The sequence below is a fragment of the Grampus griseus genome (genome assembly GCF_964374135.1).
Source record: "Grampus griseus genome assembly, chromosome: 21".
In the NCBI taxonomy this organism is placed as follows: domain Eukaryota; kingdom Metazoa; phylum Chordata; class Mammalia; order Artiodactyla; family Delphinidae; genus Grampus; species Grampus griseus.
This window is the reverse complement of record NC_139015.1, coordinates 29,995,587-30,007,716: the sequence shown is the minus strand read 5'-3', so window position 1 is coordinate 30,007,716 and position 12,130 is coordinate 29,995,587. Positions and strand designations below refer to the sequence as shown.

The 12,130-nt window shown below is 48.1% G+C and overlaps 1 protein-coding gene across 1 annotated transcript in view; it reads right to left on the bottom strand.

Annotated features, from left to right (window-relative positions):
• PLEKHA2 (pleckstrin homology domain containing A2) overlaps window positions 1-12,130 on the bottom strand; it is a 57,162-nt gene that overhangs the window by 30,299 nt on the left and 14,733 nt on the right. The window contains exon 3 of the mRNA XM_082680311.1: window positions 1,117-1,173. Within this exon, the coding sequence (XP_082536437.1) occupies window positions 1,117-1,173 (57 nt within the window). The remainder of the gene's footprint in view (window positions 1-1,116; window positions 1,174-12,130) is intronic.

Sequence of the window (12,130 nt, the reverse complement as noted above, 5' to 3'; positions counted from 1 at the left end):
CCAGGCCCCACCCAGGTCTCGGCACGGAAGAGGGGCTGCTCTCGCCCTGTCTGTGCAAACAGGACCAGGGGACGGACTGTCGGCCTGCCCACCGGACCCTCCAGCCCTTATCTGGCCGCTGAATGGCTTCCTGGCTCATCTGGGAACGTCCTCGGGGCGCTCGTAGCCACCCCGCCACAGTGATCCAGTGACCATGTTCTAGAGACCCCCTCAACACCCCCCCCAAGTTGGCCAGTTACTAAGCCCAGCCCTGTAGCTGAAAGGTGTCAGGGACATTTAGTTGTTAATGATCCATGCATTTTATGACACAGGCCCAAGGGATTAAGGCTACTTGGGTACTGGGCCAACATGAAGTGCCTCTGCTGTGCAAACCTACCAAGAACCAAGTGTGTGAAAAGAAGAAGAATAACAATAAAAAGACACAAAATGGTAAGACTAGGAAGTCATCACAGGTCAATAACTATTTAAATAAATAAAAACGTTAGACACTGAATTCACCTCTATATCCTTATATTAAATTCCTTTTTTCCTTTATTAATTTTTTTTTGCAATTGCCAATGCACTGGAAGATGAAAAATATACTTCAACCCACGCTTTTGGTTTGACCACGTGTCTGTTGTTGTTCAACATTAAATATCATTCTGAAAACACAGTGATTTAATTATAATTTAACTTTTGGCCCTTCAATGAAATGCATATAATTCCAGTGCAGCCCTCACTCCTTGTGAGCCACGCCAGTGGAACCACGCCATTCGGGAGAATCCTTTTCAGTCACCAGGTTTTTTGTTGTTGTGTTCCTTTTTGTCCCGATTGCAAAAACAAAGTCACGTCCCACTCTTCCCTCCACCCCCCATCCCTCCTTTGCGGGAGCTGGCAGCATCACTGACTGCTGGGTGCCAGGAGTGAGAGGCCGCAGGCCACCCTCCAAGAACCTGCTGACCACACGCCACCCCGCCCCAGTCAACCACAAGCTTCCACGGGCCACCGCGGAAGGGGAGCACTTTATGGCCAGGCAACATCCCCAGATGCCAATGCCCGACGTGTGACGCTTCCTCTGGTTTACATCCTCAACCTACTCACGGACCATGAATCCCCAGAGCTCCAGGCCAACGTTACCTTCGAGATGTAGGTCAGCTGCAAAGATCCGACGGCTCCTGCCCCAACTGCCAGGTTCTGAAAGACACATGTTTTGCGTTTTAAGAAGGATGCTATCTGAGGCAGTGAAGCACGACTGAGAGTCAGAAGACCAAGATTCTGGTTCCGTTGACGCCATTTTCTGGCTTTGCAACCTTGAGCAAGTCACCTACCTATTGCTTTTTTGATTTTTTATTTTATATTGGACTACAGTTGATTAATAATGTTGTGTTCGTTTCAGGTGTACAGCAAAGTGATTCAGTTACACATATACATGTATCTCTTCTTTTTCAAATTCTTTTCCCAATTAGGTTGTTACAGAGTATCGAGCAGAGTTCCCTGTGTTACACAGTAGGTCCCTGTTGGTTATCCTTTTCAAATATAGCAGTGTGTTCCTGTCAGTCCCAGACTCCCTAACTATCCCTTTCCCCTACCCTTCCCCCCTAGTAACCATAAGTTCATTCTCTAGTCACTTACCTATTCTTCAGCTCACTTTCCTCGTCTGTAAAATAGTGATAATTCTTGCTGTGGGTATGTGGACTTAACATTTCCCTTGGCCTCATTTATTATAGAGAGGTATTCTAGTACAGTGGTTAAAATTGGGGGCTCCACCATTTGACTGTGACTAAGTTCCTTCACTGCTAAGCCTCAGTTTTCCCTTTGTAAAAAGAGGGATAATGATAGTACCTACCTCACCAGACAGTTCTAAGGATGAGTTAATAGATTTACACCACCTGGAAGTGTCCCTGGTATATAGATGACCCTGAACAAGTGTTAGCTATTTCATATATATATATATATATATATATATATAAAAATTCTTCAAATTCAAATTCTTTTCTTAACAAATAGGGTACAGGTTCACACAATATAGGAAAAAAAGAAAAGAAAAAAACATAGCTGTTCAGTCTATTTCAAAGGACGCTTATGAGTACCAAACAGAATGATGTCCATACACTATAAAACACTAAGTCAGTGCACTATTTAAAAACATCAAGAAACTCACAGGCACCTTGTCTGGCAATATTCCACCCTGGCACAATCTCTTCGGCTTTCTAACTTCTCCACTGTCAGAAATGAAGTGATGAAGACACACGGGCGGTAGCGTACCAAAAAAATGGCCAAGATGAGAAATCCCAGCTGTGGAGTTTCTCATTTATAACTTGGCAAATCCAATCCCACAGGGACCTGAGGTGTCCATAGCTCCTGGTGGCCTCTTAAACTGCTGCCGTAGGCCTCAAAGAATAACCTGGAAGCCCTCATTTTGAAGACCTGGGGTCTTCTCAAAGCAATAAACAGAGGCAAACCTAGGACGATGGGGATTTAGTAAACTTCCTAAAGGGTCAATGGTGAAATGACCCATCATTCCAGGAGACTGCCCTTAAGAAATACCTTAGGTGGCAGGGAAGTGTCCTTCTAGGCCCAATTACCTAAATTAACATGCGTCACTTGAAGCAAAGGCAATGTGTGAAGTTTCCTATTCACAAGAAAATGGATGGGGATAAAACCACAACAAAAGGATTCTCAGAGCTCAAGAAATTTAGAGAGAAATCTAGAAAGGTCATCTCCCCCCTTTTGCAAATGAGGCCATAAGTCTAAAAGCTGCTTTTGAGTAGCTGATTTAGCATTCTGAATATGGACGATTAGATTTACACATTTGTTTTAACTACATAGTGATTGCATTTGTTTTTTGGGGTTTTTTTTTAGAAAAATCTCTATTGGGGGCTTCCCTGGTGGCGCAGGGGTTGAGAGTCCACCTGCCGATGCAGGGGAACACGGGTTCGTGTCCCGGTCCGGGAAGATCCCACATGCCACAGAGCGGCTGGCCCGTGAGCCATGGCCACTGAGCCTGCACGTCCGGAGCCTGTGCTCCGTGACGGGAGAGGCCACAGCAGTGAGAGGCCCGCGTACCGCAAAAAAAAAAAAAAGAAAAGAAAAATCTCTATTGGGTAATGACAGATAGGCCTTGTATCCCTAAATCAGAGTCCATAAAGGAGCCACAGCACCCCAAAAGGCCAGTGAGCAGCTGACACTGTCCCGGAGGAGGCCGTGAACCACCCTAGGCCTCTGCTGGATACTGGGCGCCTGGCCCTCCCCCAGCCCCTGTTCTGCACTTGAGGAAAGTGACTCATGAGTGAGGGGATTTGCTCAAGGTCACATAACTGGCTCGGGTCTCCTGACTTCCACGCTGATACCCTAGACGCAGCACACTGTCATTTCAAACCCTTGAGCGTCTGGAATTCCACCTGAGACATTATCGCCCTAGGACCTCAGGCAAGTTTCTCTACCTATAAAATGGGGCTCATCCGCCCCGTTCCCTAGGCTTGTTGTGAGAGTTACATAAGAATAAACAGCGCAAGCCCAGCAAAGGGCAGCTCCCATCCCCGGCCCAGAGCGCTAATTACAAGACGCAGATGCCAAGTCTCAGAGCCACTCTTGCTCAACTTGCTTTCCTCACCCCAAACCGCAGCCTGAAGGCCTCCAGAGCCTTAGCCTGAATTACAAGCGATGAAGTGGGATTTGGGGAGCCACTCAGACACTAACCTGTGCGTCCTGCCAGATATGAGCTGATCCCCTTCCAACGACTTCTCCCCCCTACCCTCCAGAGGGAGGGCAGCTCCACCCTCAGCCCCTGCCCCCCTGAACTCTCCCGCTTCAGAGACAAGGCCACATCAGTCTCCCGGCCCAGCTACCCTGGGACGGGGGTGTCCCCAGGCCCCTCACCACGGCCCACCCTCGGCCTGCCTGCTCCTAGGCTCACAGGCACCTCCCTCCTCCATGAGGAGCCAGGAAAATCTGACGCATGTCTGAAAATGCAGCTTCCCCCCACCTTCCTCCCCACCCAGGGGGAAGTGAGTGACAGGAGAAAATAGCGCCAAGATCACAGAGGCTTGATCCAGACGGATGGCTCAGTGTCCGCTCCGATTGCTGGACCTCGGAGATGAATGACAACAGCTCGCTGCCAGGATGGCGGCCCCGGGCAGACACTTCCCGGGCCAGGAAGAATGTGCCAGCTGCCTGAGCAGAGGGCTTCGCAGCCAGATGTCAGGGCAGGATCACCAGGGCCCAGCGCCTGGGGAGGGCCAGGTGTCAGAGCCCAGGCAAGCACCACGTCCTCCGGGGAAAGGATGGGAGGCCCTGCCTTCACAAAGCCTTGTTGTCTACCGCGGCAGCCTGCCCTGCCCTCCCACCCCCGCCTGAATTCGTGCACGCCATCCTCCAACTTTGGTGCACATCAGCCTCTCCCGGGCAGCCTGTTTTAAAAGGCCCAGGCTCAAGCCTCACCCGGAAAAACACTGAATCAGAATCAAGTGGAATATGGTCAGAAAGTGCACATTCATTTTTCAAGCATCCCCTAAATAGGCCCAAGTCTGAGAACACCGGTCTACGTGACAAAGCCTAGCCCTGGATTGTTTGTTGTTTCTGGCCACACCGTGCGGCTTGCGGGATTTTAGTCCCACGACCGGGGATCGAAACCGTGCCCCCCTGCCGTAGAAGTGCGGAGTCCTAACCACTGGACCGCCAGGGAAGCCCCCAGCCCTGAGTTTTGTATTGGAGTGTATTTTACTGTGAGTTTAAGTCTCTTCTTGCCAGATTTTAAGCACTCTGAGGACACGAGTAGCATCTTATTCCTCTACCCAGGAGACAACTCGATTTTTAAATGAAAACACAATTTGCATGGTGGTTAAGTTCCCAAACCAGTCCTTAAGAGCCTGCTACCCTCACAGGATACTGGACAACCAGGACAGCTTCTCTCTACCACTGGCAAACATTGTGCCTTCGGGAAGACCCGTTCAAGTTCGAACTTGGGTGTCACTTGAGTCTGCAGTTCCCCTGTCCTGGGGCAGGGTTCCTGTGGGACAGGAACTGGGTGCAGGGGGGAGCGAAAGGAAAGGGTCCCCAGTAGAAGGGAGTCAAGGACCTGGGGGAGGGAGTTGAGGAAGGGGTTAGGGAGGGGCCAGCAGCCGGGGAGTGGAGACAGAGGTTGGTGGGGAGGCTGCCTGTACGGATCACCTGGGGACGTTTTCATACAAAGAATGCCCATGCTTCGTTCCAGGGTTTTAACATAAAGGGTAGGGCCCAGGCACCTGTATGTTTTTAAAGCTCGAAGGTGATTCCACCCCACGGCCAGGTCTCAGGCCCCCAGTTGCAGACTCTGGCTGGGCCTGCTGACTCTGCACTGGAGACCCAGCAGCGGGTGAGGAAGGCCAGTCACCCCGTCGTTGCACCATCACCAAGAGGGAAGCGGAAGACGCCAGGGCAGTGGGCAGAGAGGGGGAAAGGAGATCCCAGCCCCACGCTGGGTGTCTGTGAGTCAGGAGCAGCCTGTCCGTTTCTGGGGCTTCTAAATTTTCTGGAACAACGTAGGGCATAAGGCACGTTCCTATTTAATGGCGGATGGCTTTAGGAAGGTGCGGCCAACCCTTGCTTTCTGCTCAAGGGTTCTCCTGCCACCAAGGGCCTCAAGGGAGCTCCCACTCCCTTAACTGGGAAGCAGGGGGTTGATTCTTTCCCATCACCAAGGAAGGAGCTGAGGTGCCCACAGAGATGTGACACACCTCCCAGGGGAAGCCTTTTTGCTAGAAGCAACATTGTTTCTTGAAAGAGAAAAATGTCCCCATCTTCTAGTGAGAGTAACAAGAACACAGAAATGACCAGAAGACCTATCTACAGATTCCTAAATTCATGGAATGTCAGCGCCAGAGGGTTCTACGGCTGCCCCATCATTCACCACGAGTCCTCTAAGCCTCACCTTGAGGAAATGACTTCCTCAAGCAGCCGGGTGAAGACAGACAGACGTCCTAACTCCCAGAGTCAATCGGCTGCTTTGGCAAAGCACAGCCCGAGAAAGGAAGGCGGAAACTGACAGATGTTTAGAGTCTGTTTTGCACCAAGCCTGCTGCACACTGTCAGTTCACCCTAACAACCCATTTCACAGATGAGGAAAGTCGGGATGGAGCAGGAGAAGCAAGTGCTCCGGGTCACATGGGTACTGGGTAGTCAGGCGAGGATTTGAACCCAGCCCTTGTTGATTCTCAAATACCACGCACTTTCCTTTATACCAGGCCACCTCCTGTGAGACAGTCCTTCACATCTACCAGGACCTGCTCATTATCTAAGAGTTGATTATCACCGAAAGGTAAATACAAGAGCCGGACCAGCAGGGTTACACCAAGACGCCCTGAACAGTTGCCCAAACTGGGCAGGGCAAGAACTAGTCAAACTGGCTCTTGGGTGCCAAACTCCAAAAGACCAGGATTCAGAGAGCGAACAGGGGGAAGGAGAGATGCTGGGCCTTCTGGCCTTCTCCTATGTGTCTCCTGGGTGCCTGGCAGTCAGTCAGGACCTTAAACTCAGTAAGCCCACTCCTCACACCTTTCCTCAACTCAGCCTCCAACACATTTGCCTCAAACTCAATCATCACGTCCCCTCCAAGGTCTAAATGATTCCCTCCCCAACCTCCCCACGTCCATCAGCCGCTCCACATTCTCCCACAGTCAACCAGGTTACCACGCCTTTGACCACTGAACTTCGCCCTTCGGTCAGTCACCAAGCCTGCCACCGTCTTCCTTCAATCGGCCTTTAGATCTATCTGTCCCTTCCTCTCTGTTCCCACTGCACCACCACCGTGCAGACACCCCAGGAAAATCCAGGACAAATTCCTCACTGTCTTCCCTGATTCCAGGCCCTCCCATTTCCCCACCCATCCTGATGTCACTGCCAGAACAAACGTGAACAAATAGCACCTCTGTAGTGCTTTAGAGTTTATCAGAGCACTCTCCCATTCATTACTTTATTTAATCTTCACAGCAACAATGTCAGAGGTAGAGACAACAGAGGCTCAAAAACAGGGGTGTTTCCCAATTAACGTGTTCATCAAGTTGTCCTGTGCTTGGCTGACGTAACTAAACAGGATGGATTCTGAAGCAAAATCTGATACGCAGCCCTTCTCGCAAACACACAGTTGCCTGCTTTGCCTTAGAGACATTTTTTAAAATAATAAAATGGCATTCTTTTGTATATAAATACATATATAACTATATAAAAAGAGATGTATATAATAGATACACTAAACAAATGCTGAAGGTTACAATCTAAAGCAAAACTTAACAACAATATAACCGAAGACAAATTTTAAGAAAACTTAGAACAGTCATCCCCATGGTTCTGCATTAGTAAAACCTCTGCTTGAACTTTAATACCCAGTAGTGCTAGCTATTAACATGATTGCCCCAAAGTGCTTCTTAATTTTTACTTCTTTTTAATTTAAACAAAGTACATCTTGTTATAAAAACGAGAATCGCCCTAAAGAGTAAGATTCCTATAGAAAGCGCATAAAACAAAATTACACTTACAGTATTTTATATTAACTCTCGAAAAGTCCATACAACATTTTAATGCTAAAACCATTAATTTAATAATAATTTACCCTAAGCAGAATTTGCATTTTGATGGAAAAAAAAAAAAAAAAGATCTGTTGCTCGAAATCTTCTTTTTGGAGTTTTTTTCCCCAAAGGCATTCTGCATTCTACGCTAACCCAGTATGGACAAAAACAGGCCAGAAATTCCACTTAACCCTTGAAATCATGTGTCTCCATGGATAGTTAATATACCAATTACATAAAATCCATGAATTAACAACACTTTGCCCCCCAAACTGATAAAGACCTGAAAGTTATCATGATGGTTATATGTGCTGAGAATATATATCTCTGGACAGACACACAAGAACCTGGAAACCCTGGCTGCCTCTAGTTAGGGGACCTGTGACTGGGGGCCAGGAGTGGAAGGGAGACACATGTCACTAAATCAGCTTTCCCACATTTAGAATTTTATACCATGTGTATGTATTGGCCTTTTTTTTTTTTTTTTTTTTTTTTTGCGGTGCGCGGGCCTCTCACTGTTGTGGCCTCTCCCGTTGTGGAGCACAGGCTCCGGACGCGCAGGCTCAGCGGCCATGGCTCACGGACCCAGCCGCTCCGCGGCATGTGGGATCTTCCCGGACCGGGGCACGAACCCGTGTGCCCTGCGTCGGCAGGCAGACTCTCAACCACTGCGCCACCAGGGAAGCCCTTGGCCATTTTTTAAAGAAAGTTATCATCCTGCTTCTTGGCATTTTGACTTTCTTGGCAGGTTTAGCATATGATGCAAAAATCTTTTAAACGTTGTTGGATTTCAGCCAAATTTTGCTCAAAGAGGTTTTTGATACAGAAAATGCAATTTTTTTTAAAAATAGCAATTTTCACCCAGGCTTTAAGGCAAAACTATTGTCCATTCCATGTTATATGTTAATATCATTTTCTACCACTCTTCTGTATTCTTTCTACTAAAATGTAGCCAAATATCCATCTTTTTGTAATACTGCTAAAGCTCTTTGCACCTTTCAGTGGAAAGAACGGCTTTCAGCTTTAAATAAAAAAAAAAAAAAAAAGCAAAAAGCAAAGGGCTTTTATCGGGGCCCCAGAGTTACGGGGAGAAATGCTATCTTTTTGGATATTACGATGATTCATAATTCACATTATGGCCTTTGTAAAGTAAAAGCATCTGAGTATTTACTGGCAAAAGAGAGAAAATACAATCTACAGAGTAAATCTGACAAGGACAACTATCTAGTGCAATATTGTTTTCATGCTTCTGTTTATCCTTCGTTCGGGACAATATAATTTAGTCTCGCAATTACCTATCCACGTGGGCATCACAAGAGTTGTACGTAAGCATCGCCGTGCAACTAAAACATAGTTGGTTACTCGGTCGGTAATAAAGTAGAGCAGGCCAATTAAGAAATTTCACCTTTTCTGTCATGACAGGGACCAACATTAAATTAAATACATGTGCTGGTGCCATAATATCATTGTAATGTTTGGCAGGAAATCCAGCCAATGTTTGTCTCTATTCAGGAATTATCTGTGTGCTTGATATTGTCAGCAGGTTGATTTTTAAATGCATGAAACAAATCAGGGGCCATAATCAATAGTATTGAAACTTTCCATTTATAGGGTCCTTTTTAGCTAATGGGTTTCATCCTCTATCTGTTTGGTGCCACCACTGCCTGGATTAAAAAAGCCTTGATTTCATACTTTATCACATGGATTCTAAATTCCATCAGGCACTCAAGGCTGTACCTGGTCCAGCACGCTGACCCCCCACACGCACGCACCACCATCCCGCCAGTGGACATGCCGCTGGCCTCCTAAATCTGCCGTTTTGCTGCAGCTCTGCTTCCAAGGGCTGTCCTCAGGTTAGTGGATCCATTCCGTCCCCCTGCGTAGAGCCAAGACCATGACTGTCCACAGTGCGGTGTGCGAAGCCAGCTCCCTTGGGACCACTCTTGGGCCTGACTCACGGCAGGTCCCCCGGGGCATCTGGCTAACTAAGCCTTTGCCGACTTCGGCCTGAGCTCAGACCCTCGTCGGGCTCCCTCCCCTTCCCTGTCCTGCTTCCCAGTTCTCTCCTTAAAAAAGAACTTTCCACAAATCCTTGTCTCGGTGAGTCCTGGTCTCAGGGTCTCCTTCTGGGGAACTGAAGCCTGAACACCCTCCAAGCAGGCAAGCTCGCCTTCCCTCCTGGGTGCTGCCTCTGTCCCATAGTGACGCTGCTTCCCTCACAGGTGCCCTCCTGTCCCCTTTGGCTGTGCTTAGGACAAGGCGCCTAACAGTCAAGTGAGATACTGTAAGTGAGAACACTTCAGACCTGTAAAATGCGCTACAAACGTGAATCGCTAGTAGCAATAATGACTCTAACCTTGCTCATCCTTGCAGACCTGGATCTAAGCCACCCCTCCTTGAAGGGGTGCCCTGCAGTTCTCCCTGCAGCAATTTTATCTAATCCTCTATATCCTCACTTACAGTGCAAGCTCCATGAAAGCCCAGACTTTGTCTAATGCACTGTTGCAGCCTCAGCATCTAGGCTGATGCCTGGCACATGGGGCATATTTAGCAAATATGTGTTAAATAATGATGCTGAATTCAAAGGTCTTGCTCTAGTCTCAGCCCCTTGGGAAACAGAAGGGCGAAAAGCCGCGTTAAGGATCACCCAAAGTGCCTACGATGACATGCCTAACGTACAAAACAACTCAGTGGCAGAGCCAGGACCTCATCCTTGATCTCTTGTCTCCCAGGCCTGGGACCGTTCCATCTGAGACTCCACCTCCAGGCCCTACATCTTCCCTGGACCGCAGGGGAAAACTGCAACCCCTTCTCCTTCACCCAAACTATTGGCATCTGGGCTGTTCACTTTAATGATACGCCACCTTGTTATAAAGATGGACTGGGTGACTTCCTTGGTGGCGCAGTGGTTAAGAATCCGCCTGCCAATGCAGGGGACACAGGTTCGATTCCCTGGTCCGCGAAGATCCCACATGCTGTGGAGCAACTAAGCCCGTGCGCCACAACTACTGAGCCTGCGCTCTAGAGCTTGTGAGCCACAACTACTGAGCCCATGCACCACAACTACTGAAGCCCGTGCGCCTAGAGCCCGTGCTCTGCAACGAAGAGTAGCCCCCGCTCGCTGCAACTAGAGAAAGCCCGTGTGCAGCAACGAAGACCCAACGCAGCCAAACATAAATAAATAAAATTTTAAAATTTATTTTAAAATAATAAATAAAGAGGGACTGGGATTTTTTAGCACTGTAGGGTTTTTTGTTTTTGTTGTTGCTGCTTACCAGTAAATTTATTTTATTTTATTTTTTTATTGAAGTATAGTTGATTTACACAGTTGTGTTAATTTCTGTTGTACAGCAAAGTGATTCAGTTATACGTGTATATGTATATACATTCTTTTTTTTAACATATTCTTTTCCATTGTGGTTTATCACAGGATACTGAATACAGTTCTCTGGGCTACACAGTAGGACCTTGTTGTTTATCCATTCTCTATATAAAAGCTTTCATCTGCCAGTCCCAAAGTCCCACTCCGTCCCTCCCCTGCCCCCCTGCCCCCTCAGCAACCACTAGCACTGTAGTTTTATGTGTGCTGTTTTCACCTCCCCAACTAAACCTGAAGCTTCCTGGTGAATTCCCCTCCACACCATCTCCAGGACCCTGCACAGGACGGACCACACATATCCGCTGGAGGAAAGAGGCAGACAAAGATGAGGCGTGCAGACGCTGAAGTCAGACAGACCTGGCTCCAGGGCCCGCTCGGCATTTACCACCTGCATGGCCTTGAACGAAGCCGCTGACCATCTCTGCACCTTGCAGAGAAAGTGAGAGAGTCCCCGCGCCCCAGGATTACTGGGAGGACCTAATGAGATAACACATGCCAAGCATTCGGCACAATGGCTGGTATATGGCAACCGCTCAGTAAGTATAACCTGCAGTTAGTAATACTAGTAGCAGTGGTAGTAAAAACAGGCTCCCAAACACCGACTTCCAAGTGGTTTAAACAGGCAAAGATCAAAGACCTGAGTTCAGAAAAAATCCTGCTTATTAATGCCTATTAAATACCTAAACTATTATATCAGGTGTCTCCTTTTCCTTATAAACTTAAGATGTTCAGTAACTACACACAGTCCCCAATGTCCTTCTCCACAGTGAAAGGCCAACCCCCCTGCCCCCCAGTTTGCTTTTCTGGGTCACCTCCCATCCATCTCCTCCTGACTCCTGGCTCCCTGCTTCGCCCCACTCTGCAGAGCTTGCATTGGGTGTAGACTCCACCCCCAGTCCCAGGAGAACAGTGCTGGACACTTTGCATTTCACAAAGGCGTCCCTTCTGACAGCCTCATTCGTTCATTCAATGAGCGCACATTTATCAAATGCTGGACACTTGGATCAAAAGCCAGACGACCACCTGCCCTCTAGAGGACCTCCCAGCCCTGAGAGTCCCCCAGCTTCTCTTTCTTAATCACAGACTCACCTTTGAGAGCTCTCCTTCCTCCCAAGCAGCATTAGGATGACTGTCTCATTCTCAGCAATAAGAGCAGGCGAGCTGGATTCAGACGGCCAGGGTTAGAATACCGGCTCAGTCACGTTCTTATGACAAAACCATGGGCAAATTT